The 26,262-nt window shown below is 47.7% G+C and overlaps 1 protein-coding gene and 1 pseudogene across 1 annotated transcript; one reads left to right on the top strand and one right to left on the bottom strand.

Moving 5' to 3' along the window:
• The first annotated feature begins 3,029 nt into the window (after positions 1–3,029).
• On the top strand, positions 3,030–19,635 carry LOC136477688 (histone-lysine N-methyltransferase ASHR3-like; annotated as a pseudogene).
• A 1,303-nt stretch (positions 19,636–20,938) lies between these two features.
• On the bottom strand, positions 20,939–22,547 carry LOC136477686 (S-adenosylmethionine decarboxylase proenzyme-like). Its single transcript, XM_066475929.1, has one exon. The coding sequence runs from the start codon at positions 22,387–22,389 to the stop codon at positions 21,190–21,192; it is 1,200 nt and encodes a 399-aa protein (XP_066332026.1). The 5' UTR covers positions 22,390–22,547; the 3' UTR covers positions 20,939–21,189.
• Between the last annotated feature and the right edge of the window lie 3,715 nt (positions 22,548–26,262).

Genomic DNA, 26,262 nt, shown 5'->3' with positions numbered 1-26,262 from the left:
ATGGAGAAGGTGCACCTCACAAAACTTGCACCTGTATCTCAGTGAGGTTCTTTATATTCCATAATCTTGCTACCTCTTAGGGTCGAAGGATGCAGATCTGCATCTCAATGCTAAAGGGAAGCAAGGTTATGGAATCTGAAGCGCCCAATCTTGAAGGCCTTCTCTAAACACCCGGTGAGGTGCTTTATCTCCATCTTGCACCTCTCACGGCCAGGAGGAGGCCGTGAGAGGTGCAAGGATGAAGACAAAGCACTTCTTGGCGATAAGGAAAGATACAATAGCGCTCACGAGTGTGTAGATTCAAGAGTGTGTGGATTGAGCCCAAGAGGTGCATCCAGACCCTGGTTAAATAGGCCAACCTTGAAGATGGAGAAGTGCAAGTAGTTGGGAAATAACTCACGATGACTTTACCGCCGGAAGACCAGGTAGTCGTGGAGGGTCGGCGGCCATAACACGTATCATAGTCGGCTTGGCTTTTCATACGGCTAAGAAAATACCACTATCGTATCTATTGTTAACCCATCGGTGGTAGAAGTTTCAACTGTCGGTTTCCTTCCTCAGGAGGCCTCGCTATCGGTCCAACCGACGGTGGAAGTAAAGCACAGTCGCTTCTATTACTATGGCAGTGAAAGTGGCGATAATGATAAGTCAATCTGTAGTAGTGCTTGGATAAGAAACTATGTGTTTGGGTGTTTGGTTTTGCTTGAATAGAATCACCCTCTTTGATCCGTTAAATTTATCCCTTTTGAAACATTTCGTCTAACACATGAGGTGCATCACCTACTAGCAGTGGCAGCTAGTGGTGGCGCAGCCTACCGGTGGAGGTAAAGCTTGCGTGGGGGCGGCTCAGGTCGTACGAGGGAGGGGGGCTGGCGGTGTTCACATGGTGCCCCAAGATGAGCGTGCAAAGGCCTGGCGGATCTAGCGCGGTGGCCGTAGACGAGCACGAGAGAGGTGGATCTCGCGCTCAAGGACCCGACGGACCTCATGCAGGGCCGGCTTAGACGCACGAGGTTCATGCGGTTGACCGAGCTCACGGTGATGAGCGGGAGGCGGAGCGTGCGAGGATGAGCGTGGCGCATGCGAGTTTGCCCAGCAGTGAGGCGACGCGAATGTGTGGCTAGCCAAGTGTGGCTCGTTGAAACGACCCCCAACTCATTTCTAGCTAGTCGGCCACTTCCCTTTTTGGCTTCCTGGGGCCTGGCTTACCACTTAAGCATGCATCCAAATATAAACATTGCAAAAGCTTGGCTTGCCCCTAAACCACCCATCCAAACAGCCCCTACAAGTATACAAGTAATTGGCGAAGGACATAAGCAAGTTAAGCATGAAGCATAACGATTGCTCTACTTTCTATTTTCCTAACATATTAGTTTGTCTAAACAAGACAATGGCGTGATCGTTCAGTGAAATATGCTCTTGGTACCATGACCATGGGGAAACCACTTTAATTCATGCTTACTTTTCAGTTTTACATCACTAACGGTAAGCTATTGTAGTCATGAACACTAGATGGGGCAACAACATTACAAAATTCTCACATTCCAATAAAAACAAGTGTGAACTTTGTGTTTTAGTTCACTTTACATGTGTGTGATGGTATTTTTAAACTAAAAGATACTCTCTCAGTTCCGAACTATAAGACGTTTTGGATTTTTTAGATACATAGTTTTTGTTATACCCTTAGATGTACAACATGTCTACATATATACTAATGACAATGCATCTAAAAATATCGAAACATCATGTAATTTTGAAATGGATGGAATACAATTAAACCTTTTATGGAAATTCCGTGTGACAATAACTCAAAGTTTGATCATGTGATGTGTACTTTCTAATGAACAACAGGTCATCTATATCATTTAACTGGCTAACAATGCTTATTTGAGAAAAACCGAAGGTCTTTAACTTCTCTCCAATTCGCACATAGCATGATATAAATTCTCAAAGCAAGGACCGAGTTCTTAAATTATTTCTAAGGGCATGTTTGGACTGTGCTGCTAAGAAGACAAGCCAAACTTAGACAGCTGGCCAAAGCTCTGCAGCCAAAATGGTGCCCCGATTTGGACAAGTGGAGGGGAGAAAATGAATTATATTTTGGCCAAGTGCAGATGAGGCAAGTCAAATTAGGGCAACAAACCAAACATACCTTAGTTCTTAGGTCAACAGCACATCCCCTAAATGACCTGTTTTCACTTAGAGTGAATCGGTTCACGGACCTAAGCAAGAACCTAGAAAAATTTGCAGGACCATGGTTGTATTGTATTTAGGGTCTTTTTGAATAGACTAAGACTAACAACTAGTTCTATTAGCTCCTATATGTGAACGAATAGACTAACAGCTAGTTCATGACTATTGGACTAACAATTAGTCCGTTGTTTGGATTCTTAGTGACTAAAAATCAGTCAACTAGTTGTTGGATCATAGTTTGAATTCTTACCGACTAAAATTCAGTTAACTAGTTCCTAATCTAGTTATTAATCCTAAAGATCCGATCAGGCCTTAATAACTCTCAAGTCTCAACAAGTCAATACATATATAATAATCGGCGGATCAAGAAAAGGTGTGAGGGAAGTGAACGTGAAAATGAGCTGTCTTCGCAGCACTCGAGCATTTCACGCTCTCCCAACACCCGATTTTTTGTTCACCGTATTCTTCCTCCTCTTGCGCTCCGCCGCCGCCCGCCACCCACCGCTCCGCCGCGCACGCGTGGTAGGGTCTCGTCGGGGCTCTGCGGGCTCCGCGGCCGCGGAGCTCCGACGAGACCCTACCACGCTCGCAGCGGCCTCCTCCTTCCCCTCATCACCCTACCGCCGCCGCCATGGCCATGGACGCCTCCGTCCCGACCTGGTCCAACCGTCTCTGCTAGCTCTGGGACCGTAACGCCGCTGTTGAAACCCTAACGCTGTCCTCCCGCTGTCCCCACCATCTGACCGTTCTGCCTCCCCTAAGCCTCTTCTAAGGCCGCTAGATATGGAGTAGAGGAGAGGAAGAGGCCGGAGACGGAGGAGACAAAATTCGAGCGTTGGATTGCTGCGAAACATTGTTGTATAGCATTTCTCTTATGAAAAATATAAAATTCGAAAAGGTTCACTTCTTTCGCAGCTTCGCTCTCACAATTCTGGCGAGACTGGGGGAGTCCTCTCCCTCCCCGGTTCACGTCTTCGATCCATTTCCACGCCTCCGACCAGCCCCAATGCCCTCCAAACCCTAGTCCACAGTCCCTGTCCCCTGGCGGCCATGCCGGATCTGAGCACCGGCTACCTCCCTCCCTTCCCTGAATTCTCCCTCGACGCGGGGACGCTCGCCGTCGACCACGCCGGGGATGCTGCCGCCGCCGATGCGGCGCCCGCGTACGCGTCTTCGTCCGCCACTGTGGGCGGCGGCGCCGTCGACCTCATTATCCCAGCGGAATGCCGGTGGACGGGCCGTGTCCGCACCTTCGAAATGGCGGGCGCGGGCGAGGGCGCTGTAACCACCGCTTGCCCCGCCACGCGGCGCGGCGGCGGGAAGAACCTGTCCCTGATTCGGTCACCCGAGCCGGTGCGGACGCAGGCTTCAGCATCGGCTCCGACGCTCGAGGAACGCGTGAGCGAGTGGGCGGCTAAGAAGGCAGCGGCCGGTGTTCCGGCTCACCACTGCGTGCTGCCTTTCCTTACTGGGGCGCCAAGGGCGGTAAGGATTTTGGGTCGAAGCGCTTCGCGTTGATGGACCAATGTCTGCTTTCCTTACTTCGATTTCCCATTTAACTCGACTCTTATGTCTGGGCGGATCAAGCAAAACGCAGCTGTTAATGAGTTTGTGCAGTTCAGGTCGATCCGGGAAATTCTTTAGCAGTGTGGCAACAACTGTTCCTGCACTTAGCTATGAGTATAGGAACTCATCATGTGTGTTCGAGGCACATTTCACTCCCATTAATCACTTATTTGAGACTTAAAGACACTATGTACAGTGCAATCAGTTTTTTCTTCTTTACCTGGATGGTGGCATACTTTTAATTATGTACATTAGTCACATCAAAATAGTGCTAGTATATTTGTCGTTAAAATGCTATAATATTTATATTTAATAGATTTACATCATTGTCATGATGATATCTATTGCTCTGTTTCTTCCAAGAGTAAGAGGTTATGAAAAGCCACAAAATTCAAAAGAGTTTTAGCGAGGGAGTAGAAACCATGTGTGTTAACATTGCCTATTTGCCTTTAGTCCGAAGCAAGCTGGGGTTGGCTAAATATGGAACCCAATGATAGCCAAAAATATAGAAAATGTGTTGGTTACCAGGGTTCTAGTGTCCCCACCAGCAAAAATACTACTAATGCAAAATGTTGTGATTTTTGAATATATTCTAAAAACTCATGTGCATAGTACATGGAGTTAAAGAAACTTGAAAGAACTTCAATTTCAAATAAATCTGTTATATTACGTTTCAAGAAACACAAGTGGTACTTTAATCACATGATAAACGAGGCTTGTCTATTTTAATTCTTGACATCTATATAATATTTTGCAGGATAACTGTTAACTTATTTCTTTATGTAATACATAAATGATTTATTTTGTAAGATCCAACATACTGAATCCGTTAACGGAAACGATCCCCTAGATACAAAGTGCGCAGCCATTTTATAAAGTTTTCCACCTCTGAATTGCTTTGTATCCATTCCATAACTTAAAAACTCGTTGTCGTTGGTACTGTCTATCTGTTAAAATTTGAAGCTGCTGTTCATTAATCATGAAATTGTTCCGATGTCATAAATATAGGTTGTTTAGGACATTGGTACTATCTATAATGTGAAACTTTGACTGGCAATTTATATTAAAATTTGATACCTAACATAAACACAATCGTATGTATGAAAGTACCTTTCATTATGAATCTACTGACATCAATCTTACTTTGTTAATCTATCTAATTTTTATTATATTGATGGTCAAAGTGAAAATTTGATTATTAGGAATCCTAAAATGACTTATAACTGATACCAGTGTTAGTAATTAGTCTTGTTTGTTGACTTAGGAAGTTAGGATCTAGTTTTTCCCCCTTTCATCTGCTTAGCATCTAATACCTTCTTCATTTGTGCAAAGGTCGAATGCCGTTTGTGCTCCAAGATTATTTATGCTGGAGAAGAAATAAAATGTTCAGTTAAAAAATGTCCACTGATGTTCCATCTCAACTGTGTTGTGAAAGATACTTCAAACTTCACCACTGAAAGCTTCAGGTGCCCTCAACATGTAAGTGTTGGAATTAATTTATTTTCTTGAGATGAGAAAAAGTAAATTGATTAGTGGATGCTACACAATTGCAAGATTTAATGGTCCGAAGGTAAGGAATGCAGAGTCCATTGTAAATATCATAACCGTGACAAGAATAGAGATTTTTCTGCAATAAACTTGGGGTCTGATATTGCAGGCATGAAAATTTGTTTAGTAGGTAGTCAATGGTCAGGATACAAACCTGTATTTTGTTTTTCAGGTCATGTTGTATTTCAGTTCCTGTGCTTGGACTGGTTCCATTGCTTGATCATTAAGGACATCATTTAACTTTCTGTCTCCCATTAGGGGTGTATGGTTTGTAAGCAAAAGATGTTCTTTTGGCGCTGCGGACGTTGTACAGTTGCAGCACATACGAAATGTGCACCATGGCCAGTGGTTCATCTAAAAGATAATCAAGGAAGTGCAATTTGCTGGAGGCATACTTCTGATTGGCTGCTGCAAAATGAGGTCTATCCGTTTTCCCTTAAAATTGGTCACTTCATGTTGTCATTATATGAAATAGGTAATAAGAGCTTATCCAGTTTAATTTAATAAATAGACAAGTAGGAAACTCTCTAGTATAAGCACTAAAAAGATCATATGCATCTGGCCATTGTCTTTTTTTACGCCCAGTGCGGATTCCTCCATTAATTTCAACTGTCTTTTTGTTTCATCTTTAGATCTTTGGAAGATTAATACTTAATAAGAATAAGTTACCTCTGAGGTTTAGCTTGGACAATTTTATTACAGTGCATCCCACACGCCCTTTTGTTAATATTTTTGTAATGGTTGAGGTGCCTGACAGGAATACTTTGTTTGCTGGTGACAGAATGCTGACTTTACCAACAGTATAGAGGTGAGTGCATGCGTGACACAATTGTACCTTTGCTATCTTTTCTTATATGATATTTCATGTGACATAATTCATGGGCTATTTTTTACTTAGCTAATCTGAAGTACTTAGTGACTAGAATGGAATGCTTGGTAAAATAAATATTTGATGAGGAACATGGTTAAGTTTCTGATGATGTAAAGCCTCAGGAAAAAGAAATTCATTGACTTGTCTTCCTTTGTCTAGTATCACTGTCTCATCCAGATGAAGTACATTTCCTTCGCAGTTTATATTGATGGGCTACACTACATGTTTATTTTATAGGAAGTGTTCTGCCGGCTACCTCTTCCATATGTTAACGAAGACTTAAATATTGAGTCAACCATTGAGGAATATGCTGAGGCTGTTTACAAGCCACCCCCCTATACATCTATCAGGCGGCAGTATCCTAAAGCATAACGTTTTACTAAATGATTTCTATGTTTCTGCAGCTGTGTAGTTAGATTAGCCTTGTGTTTGTCTGCTTTTCATTCCAATATAAGTACATCATGGTTATTTCCTTAATTTGTAAAAGATGTATATCTGATAAAAAAGAAGCGCACTGGTGTTCGTGTGGATATTGGGTGCACAAACTGCAGGGCTGATTCTACTTGCAAAGAAGACTGTGAATGCAGGTGTTCTTTCTTACTCTGTTGAAACATGCCAAAGACATGTGAATTTTGTGCAAAACTATGCGAACGGGGCCTCTAGCTGAGTTTGTTAGGTGGCTCTAGTAGGCTAGTACCACTCCTCATGTCCTGGGTCCGACTCCTTGTGGCGAATTTCAGGCTGGGGTTATAAAATCCCCTCATTTGTCCCACGCCAAAGCACAGGTCTTAAGTTCTGGCCTAGGTTGTGGTTCTCAAATGTGCTACGGTTGCCGCTGTGTATGGCAGGGGTTGGGGGGGGGGGGGGTCTCGACCTGCGTGAGAAGGCCTTCTTAGCAAAATGCCTGGGAGTTACCCCCCACAGGTCAAGTTTTTTTTTTTGTGTTGTGCAGAACTGTCTTTTAAATGTGGAACTGGAATCATATTACCAAAAGAGAAAGCATAAGCACTGTGCCATCTTTTTTATATCAACGCTACAGTGCTACAGAGCTAAATTGAATTAAATCTGTAGTATATACTGTTGTTTTTCCCCTAAAGTGTGATGGATAAGTCTCATGTGTGGCTGGTCTTTGTGGGGCTGTGCTGCTCACATGGTCCTTGTGGCTGTTTTTCTGTTTTTAGGACAGCATCTTAGACTAGAGGACAACATCTTAGAGGACAGCATCTTAGACTAGAGGACAACATCTTAGCTAGGACAGCATATTAGCATCTTAGACTAGCATCTTAGACTAGCATCTTGGCATATGTTTGGCTGGCTAGCAGCCTATAAACATGTAACCCCAACCCCTCAGGTTGGTATGTCATTTGTGTGAGTTTGTGTGAGAAATAGACAAGAAAATTGCCCCAACTCCTAGTGTCATCCTCTCTCGATGAGAGTAAGAATTCTCCTACTACCAAGAGTGAGAATCCAGCGACTAACAACTGGTATCAGAGCCGTATTATCATGTAGCCTGAGCATCTCTTGCTCATCTTCTCTCCCAGCCCCACAACAGCCCCAGCTGTTGGCAGCACCAGCTCCTCCAGCCGCTCCTGTTCACTCCTCCCCCGCGCAGACGAGCAGCCCTCTCCCCACGCAGCAGCCCCCGGTAGCGCGTCATGTCCGTAGGGCAGTCTCAGCGCTCGGTCGCCTTGAGCACGTGGCGTCGGCAGGAGGCCGAACTTGCCGCGGCAGAGGAACGCGAGCGAGCGGCGGCAGAGACCCGCTGCGGCGGCGGCAAGGGCGTCGAGGCTGGCAGCGGCGGAGCTGGCAGCAGCCAGAGCGGAGGCGGAAGCAGCGGCGCGGCGAATGCAGCGCGTGCGGCGGCGGCGGAGGTCGAGGCTCTGCGCGGCAGCATCGGCAGCTCCATTTCCGCTGACGACACCGCCGACGCGGACCTCGAGCTGCTAGAGAGGGAGGCAGCGCGAGCGCGGGCGGCGCAGTGGGCAGCCGCGCACGTCCACGAGCGTGGAGGCAGCCCAGACAGGCGCGGACGCGCTGGCGGCGCTCCTGGAGGAGGCGCGCACGGCGGTGGCACTCCTAGGGCAGCCGCGCACGCCCACGAGCGCGGCGGCAGCCCAGACAGGCGCGGACGCGCGCGCACGGCGGCGGCGCTCCTGGAGGAGGCGCGCACGGCAACGGTGGCGGACGGGTCGATGGAGAGCGCGGCCTTCACAGGCAGTGTGGCTCTCTCTCCCCGGATCGGTACCGACGGGTCGATGGAGAGCGCGGCCTTCACAGGCAGCGTGGCTCTCTCTCCCCGGATCGGTACCGTGGTTACCATGGGCTCCAGGCTGTTGTCAGGGACGTCGGTCCCGGCGGTGGGTGGCCTACCCTCACCAAGACCAACTACGTCGAGTGGGCTGCGGTGATGAGGGTAAAGCTCCAGGTGCGGCACATGTGGGAGGCAGTCCGATACGGCGATGTCGACTACGACCTAGATCGACGGGCGCTGGATGCCCTCATCGTTGCAGTCCCGCCCGAGATGCAGTTCTCGCTTACCAACAAGCGGACTGCCAAGGAGGCTTGGGACGCCATCGCTGCGGCACGCATCGGCAGCGACCGCGCCCGCAAGTCCACACTGCAGGCACTTCGCAAGGAGTGGGAGAACCTAGCCTTCAAGCCAGGTGAGGACGTTGATGACTTTGCTCTCCGTCTCAACACTCTGTTGCAGAAGATGGTGCAGTTCGGCGATGACACCTACGGCGAGGAGAGAGCTGTCGAAAAGCTCTTTCGCTGCGTCCCCGAGAAGTACAAGCAGATGGCTCGCTCGATCGAGTCCCTGCTGGATCTCTCCATGATGTCGATCTGAGGAGGCGATAGGTTGCCTCAAGGTCGTCGACAGCGATGAGCCACAGTCTCTCTCGGGGCCCATCATCACTGGTGGGAAGCTCCTTCTCACTCGGGAGCAGTGGCTTGCCAGCCAAGGTGACCGGAAGAAGGGGGAGCCTTCTTCCGCGACAGGCGGCCGCAAGCGTGGCAAGCCACGCAAGGCGCGCAGAGACGCTCAGGCCGGGGTGCGAGGACGTGCCGAGGGTGATGCCCGCGGAGGCTCCCAGGGCGGCGCCGCCGGCAGGCACAAGCCGGCACGGGACGACGTCTGCCGCAACTGCGGCTAGCTCGGCCATTGGGCCAAGGACTGCCGACAACCACGACGCGACCAGGCCCACGTCGCACAGGCGGAGGAGGAGCCGACTCTGTTCATGGCACATGCAAGCATTGAGCTACCTCCAGCGGCACCGGCCGCAACGGCTCTCCTCCACCTCGACGAGCCAAAAGCACACGCCCTCCTCGGCGACAGCTCAGGCAACGACAAGACTGACGGGTGGTGCCTCGACACCGGCGCCACCCATCACATGACCGGTCGACGGGAGTTCTTCACCGAGCTTGACTCTAGCGTCCGAGGCTCCGTCAAGTTTGGGGATGCCTCCGGTGTGGAGATCAAGGGCGTCGGCTCCGTCATCTTCACCATCGTGTCTAGTGAGCACAGGCTGCTCACCGGAGTCTACTACATCCCTGCGTTGAAGAACTCCATCATCAGCTTGGGACAGCTGGATGAGAACGGTTCGCGCGTGGTGGTTGAGGACGGAGTCATGAGGATTTGGGATCGTCGTCGTCGCCTTCTTGCCAAGGTATCCAGAAGCGCAAATCGACTCTACGTCCTTAACGTGCAGGTGGCACAACCCCTCTGTCTCGCTGCTCGTCGGGACGACGAGGCGTGGCAGTGGCACGAGCGTTTCGGGCACCTTCACTTTGAGGCCCTGAAGCGGCTCAGTGCCACGGAGATGGTGCGAGGCCTGCCGTGCCTCGACCATGTGGAGCAGCTCTGCGACGTCTGCGTGTTGACAAAGCAGAGGCGACTCCCCTTTCCACAGCGGGCTAGCTTTCGAGCCAAGGAGAAGCTCGAGCTTGTGCACGGGGACTTGTGTGGCCCGGTGACACCGGCCACACCGGGAGGACGACGCTACTTCCTGCTGCTCGTCGACGACCTCTCCCGCTACATGTGGGTGATGGTCCTCGGCAGCAAGAGAGAGGCTGCGGACGCCATCAGGCGCGCGCAGGCTGCTGCGGAGGCGGAGTGCGGCCGCAAGCTGCGCGTGCTGCGCACCGACAACGGCGGCTGAATTCGCGTCGTACTGCGCTGACGAGGGCATTCAGCGCCACTACTCCGCGCCGTACAGCCCACAGCAGAACGGCGTCGTCGAGCGGCGCAACCAGACGGTTGTGGGGATGGCTCGGGCCCTCCTCAAGCAGAGGGGGATGCCGGCTGTCTTCTGGGGAGAGGCGGTGGTGACGGCCGTCTACATCCTCAACCGCTCGCCTACCAAGGCGCTCGACGGCAGGACGCCGTACGAGGCTTGCATGGGCGCAAGCCGGCGGTCTCCCACTTGCGGGTCTTCGGCTGCCTCGCGTTCGCCAAGGAGTTTTGGCCACATCAGCAAGCTCGACGACAGGAGCACTCCGGGAGTGTTCATCGGCTACGCGGATGGCTCGAAGGCCTACCGCATCCTCGACCCGAAGACACAGCGTGTGCGCACGGCGCGCGACATTGTGTTCGACGAAGGGCGAGGATGGGCGTGGGACAAGGCGGTGGACGACGGCTCGGCTCCGACGTACGACGATTTCTCTGTCGAGTACGTCCACTTCGAGGGAGCTGGGGGAGTAGGCGGCTCTTCTTCGGCGAGCGCGTCTACCCCAGTCCCCGAGCCTCCACCGACCCCGGCGCCTGCTACTCCGACAGCACCACGCTCTCCAGCTAGGACCTCGGCTGCGATGAGTTCTTCGCCGGCTCCACCACAGCCGGCAACGCCACGCACTCCAGCACCGACAGGCACCACTCCGGGCACGTCTACTCCACCACCAGCTCGTGTCGAGCACGGCCCGGTTGAGCTCGCTACTCCGCTCTCTCACGACGAGGAGCGCGTCGACGCGTACCACGATGACGAGCCGTTGCGGTACCGTACGATGGAGAACCTTTTCGGCGACCAGCCGGTGCCGGGACCGGTGCCTCACGACTTGGAGGCGCAGTTGCACCTTGCGTCTGACGACGGCGAGCCTCGGTCGTTTGCAGAGGCCGAGAGACACGCGGCATGGTGCGCCGCGATGCAGTTGGAGATGGATGCGGTTGAGAAGAACCGCACCTGGGAGCTTGCTGACCTTCCTCGTGGTCATCGCGCGATCACCCTTAAGTGGGTGTACAAGCTGAAGAGGGATGAAGCCGGTGCCATCGTCAAGCACAAGGCTCGCTTGGTGGCACGAGGTTTCGTGCAGCAGGAGGGGGTTGACTTCGACGACGCCTTTGCTCCCGTGGCACGGAAGGAGTCCGTGCGACTCCTTGCACTAGCTACCCAGGAGGGCTGGCGTGTTCATCACATGGACGTCAAGTCGGCGTTCCTTAACGGCGACTTGAAGGAGGAGGTCTACGTGCACCAGCCGCCGGGATTTGCGATCCCCGGCAAGGAGGGCAAGGTGCTCCGCTTGCGCAAGGCCCTCTATGGCTTGCGGCAGGCACCGAGGGCGTGGAATGCCAAGCTGGATTCCACGCTAGAGGGGATGGGCTTCGAGCAAAGCCCGCACGAGGCGGCCATCTACCGACGGGGCAATGGAGGTAATGCCGTGCTGGTGGGTGTCTACGTCGACGACTTGGTGATCACCGGCAGGGATGCGGAGGTGGCGGCATTCAAGGAAGAGATGAAGGCCACCTTCCAGATGAGTGACCTGGGGCCTCTCTCCTTCTACCTGGGAATCGAGGTGCACCAGGATGACTCTGGGATCACGCTTCGACAGACCGCCTACGCCAAGCGCGTCGTTGAGCTAGCTGGGCTCATCGACTGCAACCCAGCTCACTCCGATGGAGGAGAGGCTGAAGCTGAGCTGCGACAGCACGACGGAGGAGGTGGACGCTACGCAGTACCGGCGTCTTGTGGGGAGCCTTCGCTACCTCGCCCACACACGGCCGGACTTGGCATTCTCCGTCGGCTACGTTAGTCGGTTCATGCAGCGATCGACGACGGAGCACCAGCAGGCTGTGAAGAGGATCATCCGCTACGTTGCGGGGACTCTCGACCATGGCCTCTACTACCCGAGGTGCCCTGGGGCGGCACACTTCGTCGGGTTCAGCGACAGCGACCACGCCGGCGACATCGACACCAGCAAGAGCACGAGCGGGATCCTCTTCTTCCTCGCCAAGTGCCTCGTTAGCTGGCAGTCGGTCAAGCAGCAGGTGGTGGCCCTGTCCAGCTGCGAGGCCGAGTACATAGCGGCCTCCACCGCTTCGACTCAGGCGCTCTGGCTCGCTCGACTGCTTGGTGATCTCCTCGGCAGAGACACTAGAGCGGTGGAGCTCAGGGTGGACAGCAAGTCCGCTCTGGCCCTGGCAAAGAACCCCGTGTTCCACGAACGCAGCAAGCACATTCGGGTGAGGTACCACTTCATCCGAGGCTGTTTGGAGGAAGGGAGCATCAAGGCGAGCTACATCAACACCAAGGACCAGCTTGCGGACCTGCTCACCAAGCCCCTTGGGAGGATCAAGTTCCTTGAGCTCTGCTCCAGGACCGGGATGGTTCAACTCTTCCACAAGACGACGCACAAGACTTAGGGGGAGAATGATGGATAAGTCTCATGTGTGGCTGGTCTTTGTGGGGCTGTGCTGCTCACATGGTCCTTGTGGCTGTTTTTCTGTTTTTAGGACAGCATCTTAGACTAGAGGACAGCATCTTAGAGGACAGCATCTTAGACTAGAGGACAACATATTAGCATCTTAGACTAGCATCTTAGACTAGCATCTTGGCATATGCTTGGCTGGCTAGCAGCCTATAAATATGTAACCCCAATCCCTCAGGTTGGTATGGCATTTGTGTGAGTTTGTGTGAGAAATAGACAAGAAAATTGCCCCAACTCCTAGTGTCATTCTCTCTCGATGAAAGTAAGAATTCTCCTACTACCAAGAGTGAGAATTTAGCGACTAACAAAGTGCACTTATATCGTTTAGGTATTGGGTTGCAAGAAACTTGCACAAAATCCACATGTCACTTCTAATATACTGTTACTGTATGCTGGTTGGTACCTTGTGTTTTGTGGGAAGTCTTGGCATATAAACTGTTTAAATGATAGCACTTTAGGGCACGCTCACTCCCATGTGCCATGCTATTAAGACTATGCTAAGGCGGTTTGGAATGTATGATTATCACTGGAGGATGAGGATTTTCCATACCATATAAATAAGCACTATTTGAGCGTTTGAAACATCGTAGTCACTAAAAGAATTTCACTAGATATGGTTCCTTTCTCTTCAATTTTGGAGGAATTCCACAGTAATCTGAACCTTCATTCCAACATCGTTTACCATCTTGCTGATGTAAGATCACGGCAATATATCCTGGTATCCACAATTTTCGTGTGGTTTTAACCCTGTGGTTTTCACTTCACTTGGATAGTTCTACTATAGTATTCCTGCTGTTTAACTTGGGCCTAAGTTTAAACGTTTGAATACCTACTTAGCAATTATTCATATTGTTTTCTGGATCATATGCTAAGTGAATAAAGTGCCATATTAGCTGAACAGTGACGCTGCCAGGTGTGCATATTATGGATGCTTGCACTCATGTATTGCTAATGTTTGATGAAGAAGTTAGCATAATCCTTTATAAAGTTATGTGTGATGTATATAGAGTCCATACATGTTTACTTTCCTCCAACATGATTGTTTAAATTTATTTTCTGACTTATCAGGGGTATTTCTACGAGTTGTTCCAAGAATTGTCGCTGCTCAGATCTATGTACAAACAGGCCATTCCGCAAAGATAAGAAAATTAAAATTGTGAAGGTAGCTTTCTTGTCAATGATGTTCTTACTTGATTTTTCTAGGAACTTATGTGCACCAATGTATTCACTCCTACTTATTTTCTTTATGTGCATAATAGTGTTGCATGTTTTGATGTTACTTACAACAACAACAACAACAACAACAAAGCCTTTAAGTCCCAAACAAGTTGGGGTAGGCTAGAGTTGAAACCCAACAGAACAACAAGTTCAGGCACGTGAATAGCTGTCTTCCAAGCACTCCTATCTAAGGCTAAGTCTTTGGGTATATTCCATCCTTTCAAGTCTCCTTTTATTGCCTCTACCCAAGTCAACTTCGGTCTTCCTCTGCCTCTCTTCACGTTACTATCCTGACTTAGGATTCCACTACGCACCGGTTACTTACAGTTTCCAAAATTTTCAAGTTGTAAGTTCTTTCTTTCTCAAGACAGAAGAGTTTATGCATTGTCGCGTAATCTTTGAAACACTGATTTATTTAGGTGTTCTATTAAAAGGTCATATGCAGTGTTACCGTTATCTTAGGTACCAGGCTCTAGTGCAAGATCTAATATATTTTTTAAATATTGCTCAATGCATCAAGGATCGGGAAGTGTGGATTCAACCTCTTAAGATTAAGTACAAAATCCCCTCATCCAACATGCTCTAAGGTTTCTTTTTTTTTGTTACACCGACATGAGCGCTGCCTGTCCCACATCTGCAGGTACTGCTCAAGGACACGGATTGTGATGGTTCCCCTGAGATCCCCACTCTGCTTGTCTCACAGTGCACCCAGCAATACGCTTAGGCACCAAGCCGAATAGTCCGGTGCCAATTCCTTGATCACACCCCGTTTGGATGTTGGAATTCGGCTTGGAATTGAGGAATTGGAATTGTATATCTTCAATACCACAAGCTTGGATGTTTTAGAATTGGATCTTGGAATTTGACTCCCAATTCCACACGGTATTCTCACACCACAGAACAGCATGCTCCCAATACAGACCTATGGAGCTCGGTATTGGCTGGAATCGATGCCACCACTAGAGAGCTCCACTCCAAGGTGACTGCTGACAGGGACCCCGTGGGTAGGCTCCCATTGCTGCTTCACCCTCTCATACGAGGGTTGTGCGGCGCGGAGGGGGTGGGGCTCGCAGCCACGGAGAGGGGCAGCGGAGGGGGGCAGGGGCAGGGGTTGCCGACACATGGTAGGGGTTGAGCCGGGGCGTGGAGGGCCTTGCTGGCTAAGAGGAAGATGAGGTATGGATCCAGTTTCTGATTCTCGAGTGGCAATTTAAAGAGATCGCGTGGAAACTGAATTGCAGTCCATTACCATTTCAGCATGTTATTGATTTGGAAACTCAATTCTGTTGATCAATTCCATTGCCAACATCCAGACCGAGCGAGGGATTTTCCCAAAAGCCAATGGTCCGTCCAAAATCTGTGGAGTCACCATTGCCAATTCGGTGCTGACCTAGATAGAAAGCAGAGCTGAGGATTGGTGATGGAACCGGCACCCCAAAACTGTGACCCATGGTGGGTGAGGGCCAGTTTTCTGTATCCAGAGGCATGTCATGCGTAGATTCCAGCTAAGCAATTCTAAATTATGAATTCTCATTGGCATGCAAACTTTGCTACAAGTTAGGAGGCAATGCCCACCATTTACCTTCTTTTCTTTCGGCCTTACCGCAGCAAAACACGACATAGTTTCTCTATGGACTTGATCACCCATCGTGAAATATTTAGAGCCATCATATGATAGGTAGGTGTGGCTGTGAGGACAGCATGACCAGTGGGGTTGATCGGAGCATCCTTCCAATGGGTAGCTGATCTGCTCCCTGTTGACAAGGAATTGGAGAACAACCTAAGCTTCTTGACTGAAAGTGGTAGGCCTAGGTAGGTGCATGGAATTTCAGCAATAGCTCATGGCATAGTATTTATTATTGTATTGTATCAATGTCCACCGGAAGAGTGCAGGCTAGGCTTAGCTGAACATTTGTTGATCTTAGTTTTAAGACCCGAAATTGCACCAAATCAATTAATAATCTCCTGTATAGCTTCAAGCTCCTTCATGACTGGACTCAAGCATAACACCACCTCATCAGAGTACATGGATCCTGATGCTCACAGTCTAGGTGAAAGTGGTTGCAGTAAACCCGCCTCTGCAACCTTGGCAAGGACCAGATTGATGATGTGCATAACTAGAATGAAAAGCAATGGGGAAAGAGGATTACCTTGACTCAAACCATGATGATGATCCTGGTCCTTTGGTTTCTTACCTTCTACTGCTGCCAAAGTAAACCCTGTCCATTCAAACCTGAATTTCCTTTTGTATTTATTTTTGGATGCGAAAACATGTGCCATTGATAGTGTGCTCTGTGAAATTGACCTGGCATCATGTGTGGTAGAGGTCACTTGGTTCAATGAAACAAAAGAATTAGACACCTCATACCCGCAAGTTTGCACCTCCATCTGGGCAGTAGAGCTGACCTGCTTCAGCGAGAGTGATTATTTTTCTGAGAGTTGGGTATTACTTGTGCATTTTACTTGCTCAAAGATGGCTTTAGTTTATTTTATTATGACCATAGCAACACTTTTCCTTTACAGACAAAGCGATGTGGATGGGGTGCTGTTGCGTTGGAGCCATTGGAGAGAGGTGATTTTGTAATCGAGTATGTTGGTGAAGGTAAAACTGTTTTTCATGTTATTATTATTTTTGGAAATAGACCAGCAGAAATAGCAAGGTCTTGGTAGATGACCTTCTGCATAACATTTGTTGTGGTGGGGTCAACAGTCGCATTTTGCTTATGTTCTCTAATATGTAGTGGTCATGCTTTCTGCTTCCAACCAAATTTCTCGAACTTTCCATTATCAGCGGTCCATTCCATTAGTAAGTTAGTACTCTTGTCCAACACTTTTTAGAAGATAAGTCTCCTATAGTAGATTTTGACCTTTATTTTCTCAGTATATGGTCAATTTCTACATAATCATATCATCTGAACACAAATCTATTGATGCAGTTGACTGATTATTGGTCAAAACTTGATGCTTTCAAATAAAAAATGCCTTCCATTATTGGGCAGAGGGAGTATCATCCTTGCTATTATGAATCCAGTAAAGCTCATGAGGATGTTCTAACACAATTTAAGTTCTTTTAGTTGTTAAATAAGCTATCATGGCTAACCTTTTATTATTCCCTTTCCGTTTATGGTTCATATTCTCTGGCACTGCATGGTACCATCATATTGGGAATCATTTGATCAATGGAGACATAAGTTTACTGATTTTTTTTTGCCACTTTGCTTCTGATTTACGTGCTAATTTTTCTGTAAGAGCATCTCCAAGAGTCTTTCTTAAACTCACTCTCTAAATCATCATTTGGAGAGCCATTTGAATAAAAATCGCTCTCTATATCTTTCCACCCTCCAACAGCTTCTCTATATGGCTCTCTATCTTTGGCTAGCGAGAAATCCGGAATAGATGATAGCAATATTTGGAGATCTAATTAGAGAAGCTGTTGGGGAGTATTTTTCACCAAAATCTCTATTCCTATCAATTAGGAAGAGTATAAAGAAACTCTTGGAGTTGCTCTAATTGTATTTCACAGTTAAGTCTCATGTACATTCTTTTCGCCTCTTTTTAAACATTGTTTCAGTCATTGATGACGCGACATGTGAACAAAGGCTTTGGGATATAAGAGATCGTGGTGACAAAAACTTCTACATGTGCGAAATCAGCAAAGATTTTACAATAGATGCGACATTTAAAGGAAACCCGTCACGTTTTCTAAATCACAGTTGTGAGCCCAACTGTAAACTCGAAAAATGGTAATGATGTGTTCTTCAAAAAAAAAATCGTTTTATAGCATGTTCCTGATTGTTTCTATGGCCTTGCCAGGCAGGTTGATGGTGAGACAAGAGTTGGTGTCTTTGCCTCACGTTCCATCAAGGTTGGAGAGCCCTTAACTTATGATTACAGGTAGTTTAAACAGTTATTTTGTTTTATTCCACTTATAAAGATTAAAGAGGCATTCATAATTAAGAAGGCTAAATGTACTTCCTCCGTTTTCATTTACTTAACAGTACCTCTTTACTGTAGCTTTTTCCTAAAGAGTTTTTAGATACTTCAAATTTTCATATCCATATGATTTGTCGTGAAGTATAATTTTTTCGTATTACATATTATGAACTATGTGAAAACATTTTGTAGAAAAAAAATGGATGGTCAATGTTGCCACAATAAATTATTGGTGACAGGTAAATGAAAAATAGAGGGAAGTGTTCTTTCAATGTCGAGAGGCTACAAGTTACTTACAAGTATACTTGGTACCAAGATGATGCCTCCCTGCAATAAGCTGATTGCAGTGACACATGAAGCTATAAGTCTGTAAATCTAGTTTGAGCAGGTGGCATCAAAATTATCAAACTAGCATCTGTGCCTGCTCGTAGTGTTATCACGTGATCAATAGTTTCCCCACCTAAAACCTCAGGCCTTAGAACTATTTCTTTACCTTTTTGTGTGGTGAATCATACGTGCAAACTTTAGTACCAGAGACTACGATATCTTTTATTAACTTTCTGGAGGTTCTTTCGCTCTATGACCTGCATGCATCATGAAGTCCCTTTTTCAATGACTTGGTCATGTCAAATTTTGAATAAAGCTTACAAGCATAGGCCAGGATAAAACTAGACTTCTCTTTAGTTCAAACAGCTTTTGAATTTTTCAAAGATGCTATAGATAGCCTGTTTCATGTGGCTAAATTGTTGTCGACTTGTGGTGGATGTTTCCACATTTACCCGCCTGAAACCAAGATAAAAGTTTTGTTGGTCTTGGCTCTCAGCTATACTGCTCTTGGGTTCGCTAACCCAGACATTGGCATACTTTTCCTCAGTTTTCGACTGGCCAGGATTATATTCAGAGGCCACAACATTCTCTGAAACTGGGCTGCATTTTATCCTGTTTGGTTTAAGCGACAATTATTTGCTTTTTTTTATTTATAGGTTTGTGCATTTTGGAGAGAAAGTGAAGTGCCATTGCGAGGCAGTGAACTGCCAGGGATACCTGGGCAGCCAAATAAAGAACCCAATTCAAAGCATTCTTGCTACTGCAGCACTGCAAGGGCAGTTGCGAGAAAATTCGTCCACACAACAAGAAGCTCCAAGATTGAAGCCAATAAATCATTTGTTACCCTGGACCAACTGTATAGAGGTCTCTTTTAACCTGAGAAGCAAAAGGAAAATTAGCCGGCTATGCTGGGCCCGCAAGAAGAAGAGAACATCCCTCGAGGCATCCTCAACAAGCATGCCAACATCGATGAGTGAAGTTCCTGCTGCGGATATCTGACTGCCCTTCCTTGAGCCCCTGCTAAAAGAGCAAAGCTTGTCCTGTATAATAATTTCATGGTACATTCTTTACATGCATTGGTTGGAAACGATTCTTTCACATTGTTCATCTATGTTGTTGTAAACTGCAACATTCATTATTTGATTTCATAGGGAATTCAGTCAGTTTACAGGTGGTAGTTTGCGGAAACATGTACCCAAATTTTCTGATGAAACAAATGTTTGAGCTTTATGTAATGTTTGCTGCTGCCCTTTTATGTGAGATGATGTTACAAAACTTAATAGTCCCTGTTAACATGGCTTAAAACATGACCCAAATCTTCCCTTCTGGGAGAATGCTACCCCCCATTTATTATATGTATCAGGAAGTAACAAGAGAAAGTCCTAGCTGCCTAGGCGTGCTAGAGCGCATAGCTGACCATCAGTTTGACACAAAAGGTGATTAACATTGCGCAACTAGGAAACTGACTGCTTGAAACACTGAAGGTAATCCTTGCACGGAAGGAGTGATGATCCTGCACCGTTTCCTGTAGTGTCTAAGATTGACTTGGATAGATGAATTGCGTCCCTCTCTGGTCGGTGGTCGCCAACAAGGGCAAGTTTACGTTGGCAGGTCGCATTGGAACCTGCTGCGGATCACTACGCTGAGCTGTTCTCCGTTACTTTTCTCCTACTCATGACCCAAGAAAATTCCAGACTCCCGAGGCCGGCAGTCGAGATCTCGAGAACAAGGCAGCACAAAGAAGAAATCGTTTTGACTCGGCAGGCCGGCACCACCATGTGCCTCGCGGCTCAGTTCAGATAAACACCCTTTTCGCTTGCTGATTTCAGCCAGGCTTATTCAACCAGTCAATAGTATTTTTCTCTAAAAAAAAACCAGCACCAGCTAGCCCAAACCAGCACCAGCACCAACCAGCGAACACGCTAAAAAGCTCCACGTACGTCCCAAGAGAAGACGCTAAATGCGGTCTCGCATAATGCAATCAACTTTGCCGGGCAAGTTGCCCCCCCAATAATCCCATCTCCAGCGAACACGATAAGTGCCCCATCTCAATCTGTCTGATTCCAGCAAGCCAGTGACCACGGGCGATGCTGTCTGAGGATTCCCCAGTACCCTCCACAACCACAGGTTGGCAGGTGGCATAGCGGCCAGTCCGATTCCAAATTTCCAATTCCAAAACGTCAGTTATCAGTATCAGTGACACCTAGATTTAGATGCCAATTTCGCAATACAATTCCAAATCTATACCACCCAAGTCCTCGTGATTTAGATGCCAATTTCGCTATACGATTCCAAATCTATACCACCCAAGTCCTCGTGAGTCGAATTTAGATGCCTATTAATCTATTAATATTCGTAGCACATATAGATTTCACCTTAGTTTTTTCTTTTCATTTTCCTTTAGAAAGGACTAAATAGCATGCTGAGAAACGAAGTCATCACCCAGATTGCTTGAATATAAGAATCTTCGAATGAAATAATCACTGAAAGGGAAAGTAACTGAGTGATGTTATACTTGTATGTCACCAACATGAATCATGAAACGCAGATGCCAACAGATCACATGAAAAGACATTATTCAAATTGTATCGAACAGAAGACTCTATTTAGATTCATACAGTTCAGAAACACAATAATATGAGTACACTGCTCACTGTGGCAGACAAAAGCTAACCACCTAGAGCTCTTTATTTTGCAAATATAAGCATGTGCCACATCACAATAGCACAGGTTATGTAGCATAAATAATCTGGCTTGGCTGCTTCACAAGATAACCAGGGGCAGCAACTCTAACTCTGATTTGTCGTCAACCTTCAGCGTAGCGCATCACAGCATCAGCATTTCATCTTCTTTACCTCTCTTTCCTCGCTCTCATCAACAGCATCAGGTTCCCAGCAGGGAGCGTCAGGCTCACCCCACACTGAGCCATTCTTGACAATGTCACCAGCGAAGTCATGCAGGACTGACCTCGGCGACCCAGGGGTGGTTTCACCCGTAGCAGTGAAGCTCTGATAGATGAGCAAGCCACCAGACGGCAGAACCTGCTCAACCATGTTGCTGCAGGCATAGGCCTCAGCATCCAGTTTCTTCCCCCAGGTCTTTGCGTTGTCCCGCTCACCGAAGATAGTCACGGCAACAGAGAACTCAACTGGGCCAAAGCACCTCAGCACCCTCTTAACCAGGTCACCATAAGAAAAAGAGCCTGGGTTGAAGCCCATGACCTCATAGCTTGCATAGCTGAAGCCGTCCTCTGGGGTCACATGAATGGTCGAGAAAGCAGGGCCATGAACAGCATTCATGGAGTATCCACAGGGCTCGAAATCAAAGTCACAGATCTCCATCTCTGGGATAATGTCCGAGATACCAGAGAGCTTGGTCATCTCCTTAGCACACGATGTGTAACCATCAGCAGAGGTCTTGAAGAAGACAGAAGCTTTCTTCTTGTCCAGCCCAGTCATGCACATCTCGAGAGTAACAACAGGCTCCTCAGGGCGCTCAGTGGCATAGTAGACGTGCCACTTCTGCCCAGGCTTCGCAGAATCACCAATCACATAAGCATTACCACCGGACTTGAGGCCACCAAAGAAGCGATTCAGGAAGGTAACCTCATCAGCAAAGTTCTTGTGTGGGGATGGCTGTGCATCAGGGAATATGAATGTCCCACGGGAGTATTTAACTGCAGCAAGTGGCAACGAGCGCTCTTCAGCAAGCTCAAGGATCCTCGGAATAGCGAGCAGAAGCTTTGTAGTCCCACAGGTCTTGATCACCATCTTGTATGGGTAGACAAACAGGCTTGACTCAGATAAGACATAAGAGTCAAAGTCCTCATTTGAGAGCTCGGACACAATGGTGCACCGCGCAAGGTCGAGAACAGAGTCAATCTGGGCACGCGAGAGGTCACGCAGTCCCCTTCCGTTGGGGTCAGCGAAGACAGGTGCCTCAGAGAAGCTGATCTCAAGGCGCTTCTCATATCCCTCAAACCCAATCGCAGAGACAGGGGGAGGGGCAGCAGCAGCAACTTGCAGGACTGCCATTGTTTCAGAGCAAGATGACAGACAGCCGGGGGAGGAAGCAAGGAAGTGGTTTCTTGAAATCTTTTGGTCACTCGAAAGCAGCTAGCCAGAGAGATTTTAGGAAGATCAAAATGAAAATGCAGGTGGTTTCTAAGCTACTAGGAAGGGGCTGACGAGAGAGCTATCAGGATGGCTTCCTCGCGCACTGCAAGAGATGAAACGATCCAATTGTAAGCACCATATCATAAATAAGAACTGCAACTGAACGTAGAAAGAAGCGAATTTCTTGGTACATACGTTCGAGTAAGCAGCAGAGAACTTCTTGATGCCGCCTGCAGGGCGGAGATCCTCAATGCTGTAGCCAAGGGGAGCTTCGTACATCAGGGAGGAACGACTACTGCTAGACTTCTTCTTGCCACCCTTGGACTCCATTAGAACGTCCAATTTTCACTGCAGAGAAGAACCAAAGAACTGATGAGTACTGTTTTGAGTTACTATGATGGGAAGGAAATATCCATCTTTTCAACATATGTCATGAGCCATAAAATCAGAGAATGATTCCACTAGCATCTTTGAAGAATTAGTGATTTACATTTAAGACTTTCTCCAGATTCTAGGGATTTAAGGGCGTACATATATTACAAATTACAAAAGAAAATTAATAACGGACGAAAAAGAAATTCTTATAATAACCGAAGCATAATTGAGAAATCAATGAGGCATACACTATACAGACACAATCTATACCAAAGTTACGGGCTGGACAAAGGCTCTGATACAACCACATATACAGATCAGAGAAACTAGAACCACATGTACATAACCCAGACGCCAGGTGCTATCCAAAATTAGCATATTCTCCGACGAAACGAATAATTGAGATGATTAAATGATCCTAACACCATAGCAAAGAAATATAGGTACCCTGGAAATATATAATCCCCATCTCCTATCTAATCCTCCGTCACAAATTAAGTAGTAATTCCCTAACCATGCTCCGTCACAAATCAGGTAGTGATTTCCTAACCATCTACATCTACCAAAGGATTAGGGTTTCTCAGGAAACCCAGCATAATCAAAGACCAGACCAAACAAACATCATACTGGATCAGATCGCACAACAAAGAACAGGTGGGGGGCAGAGATTCTTACAATCCCACGAAGGCCCGGACCTCGCTGCAACCAGCGACCTCGAGAAATTCTGCTGCTCGTCAGTCGAGAGATTTCCCAATCCGAGGGAGGGCGGGGAACCAAGAAATCCCTTCCTTCCTCCCTGTTCTCCTCTCACCGAAGAAAAAGGAGGCGGCGGCCTAGATTTCTCTCTCGCACCGAAGAGATGGGATCGATTCTTTTTCTAACCAACAACGCGGTGGGGCTGCGATGAGAAAGGAGAGACGGGCCAGGCCGCGTATTTATAGGGCCGCTACCGGATCCGGGTCGCGTAGAGGCGGCGGCACCAGGTCCACAGGACCGCTCGGTCCGCGGATTCGGCACGGCAGCGGCCACGGATGCGGTGGACCGCGTTCACGCAGACGCAGCAGCGCCCTCTTTCTTCCCGTTTCCGTTGCGTGCCATCGCCCGGGAGGGTGACAGGTGGGCCACCGCCCGCGCGTCGCCGCGTCTCGCAGACTCGCTTGCTTCGGGTGGGTGATTGTTGGCGGTGCTGCCCTCCTGTCCTGGACGTGCGGCTCTCCGCGCTCCGCGGAATCGGATGCGTTACCGTGCCGAGGTGGCGACTTTGTGGAGGTGTGACTAGTGACTACGCGCCACCGCTTGGTCTACTCCCTCCATCCTAAAAAGATTATAATTATAGAATTTAAAATTTGTCCAAAAACACTATAATTATAGAGGTTTTGGAGAATTTATAGTGAGGAAGCTTCCGAAGAAATGGTTGGACAAAGGAGTGACAATTGGGTTAGCCTTATGTTTACAGGGGTAATGTAGTAATTTACCACCGATCCTTGGTATCCAGTGTCTGATCTTACAATTGCGTTCTTTTTGAGATGAAGGGAGTACGCCGTTGGATGGTTAAAAGGTCATAATGGCTAGAGGGGAGTGAATAGGTTATTAAAAATATCTACAACAATACTTAGCAAATCGCTTAGACAAATATGAGGTGAAGCGAGTGTTGCGCTAGCCTATTAAAAATACAAGCCACCTACCATAATTCTAGTTTCTATAGTCTCTATCCACACAATGGCTATGTTACTACACTAAGTTAGTGTACTCTCAAAGACTAACTAAAGAGCCACACTAATCAAACTAACAAGCTCTCACGATTAGCTACACTAAAGAGCTTGACAACTAGTTTGCGGTAATGTAAAGAGAGAGAGCAAGATGGTTATACCGCTGAGTCGAAGAATGAACTAATCAATCATAAGGATGAATACCAATGAAGACCAATTATCTCGTAATCAAATGATGACACAATAATTTTTTTACCGAGGTTCACTTGCTTGCCGACAAGTAAGTCCTCGTTGTGGCGATTCACTCACTTGGAGGTTCACGCGCTAATTGGCATAATACGCCAAACCCTCAATAGGGTGCCACACAACTAATATAAGATGATGATCACACAAGCCATGAGCAATTTACTAGAGTACCTTTTGGCTCTCCGTTGAGAAAGGTCAAGAACCCCTCACAATCACCACGATCGGAGCCAAAGACAATCACCCACCTCCGCTCGATGATCCTTGCTGCTCTAAGCCATCTAGGTGGCGGCAACCACCAAGAGTAACAAGCTAAACCCACAGCGAAACACGAACATCAAGTGCCTCTAGATGCAAACACTCAAGCAATACACTTGAATTCACTCTCAATCTCACAAAGATGATGAATCAATGATGGAGATGAGTGGGAGGGCTTTGGCTAAGCTCATAAGATTGCTATGTCAATGCAAATGACCAAGAGAGTGAGCTTGAGCCGGTCATGAGGCTTAAATAGAGAGCCCTCCACGAATAAAGCCGTTGGCTCTCTGTTCCCTGAAAAATCGGGGCGATCGGACACGCCGGTCGGATTGATCGGACGCAGGACCCCAGCGTCCGGTCCTTAGATTTTCGCCACGTGTCCCCACTTTCAAATGCTGATCTCCCGATCTCAACGGTCATCCGTGCACTTAAGTTGTGACCGGACGCATTGCTCAAAGTGACCGGACGCTCCATCACTGGAGTTCGATCGTTTCCAATAAGGCACCAGAGCTAGTTTTTCACAACCGGACGCGTCCGATCATAGGCGATCGGACGCGGACCAGAGTTCGGTCCTTACTAGCTTGTTTAGATGCTTTCGTCAGCGTACGTCATCACCTGACCGGACGCACCCCAGCGCGTCCGGTCCTATATCTTCTCAGCATTCAGTCAAAGGACCAAGGGCGGCCTTCACTGTGGCAGAATCGCCCGAGATAACACACTTACGGAGGCGCTCGTCTTTCATCTGACACTAAGCACCCCGAAAGCAAGCTACAGCGGGCGGGTTCTATCGGGCACACCCCAAGGGAGAGCCCAAAAGATCCACATTTTTTTCTTAATGATCCAATAACAAGAACGAGTTACAATACTTATTTCATTTCATACATCCAGAGTGCTTAAAAATTATATTATTACATTACCAAAGTCAGAGTGTGGAATATTAAACAGTAGAATGAAAATAAACATCTATCGATAATGAATAAAGATCTGTCTGTGCCCACCAGAAGAATCCTTCACACAAAGGCTACTCCTCAAGTAGTACCTACAATAGGGGTTGAAAGCATCTAGGCCTCTAGTTGGGTTTCGGTGATTAATGACAATATGAGATTACTATAACTAACGTGTGTTTTACGGAGGCAATTAAGTTAGGTCATGGTAATGGCAATTGATTGGGCAATCATGGTTGTTATGCCCGTACGATGGAAATCGT

This window comes from Miscanthus floridulus, chromosome 8 (assembly GCF_019320115.1).
Source record: "Miscanthus floridulus cultivar M001 chromosome 8, ASM1932011v1, whole genome shotgun sequence".
NCBI lineage: Eukaryota > Viridiplantae > Streptophyta > Magnoliopsida > Poales > Poaceae > Miscanthus > Miscanthus floridulus.
This window is presented reverse-complemented; position numbering and strand designations above follow the sequence as displayed.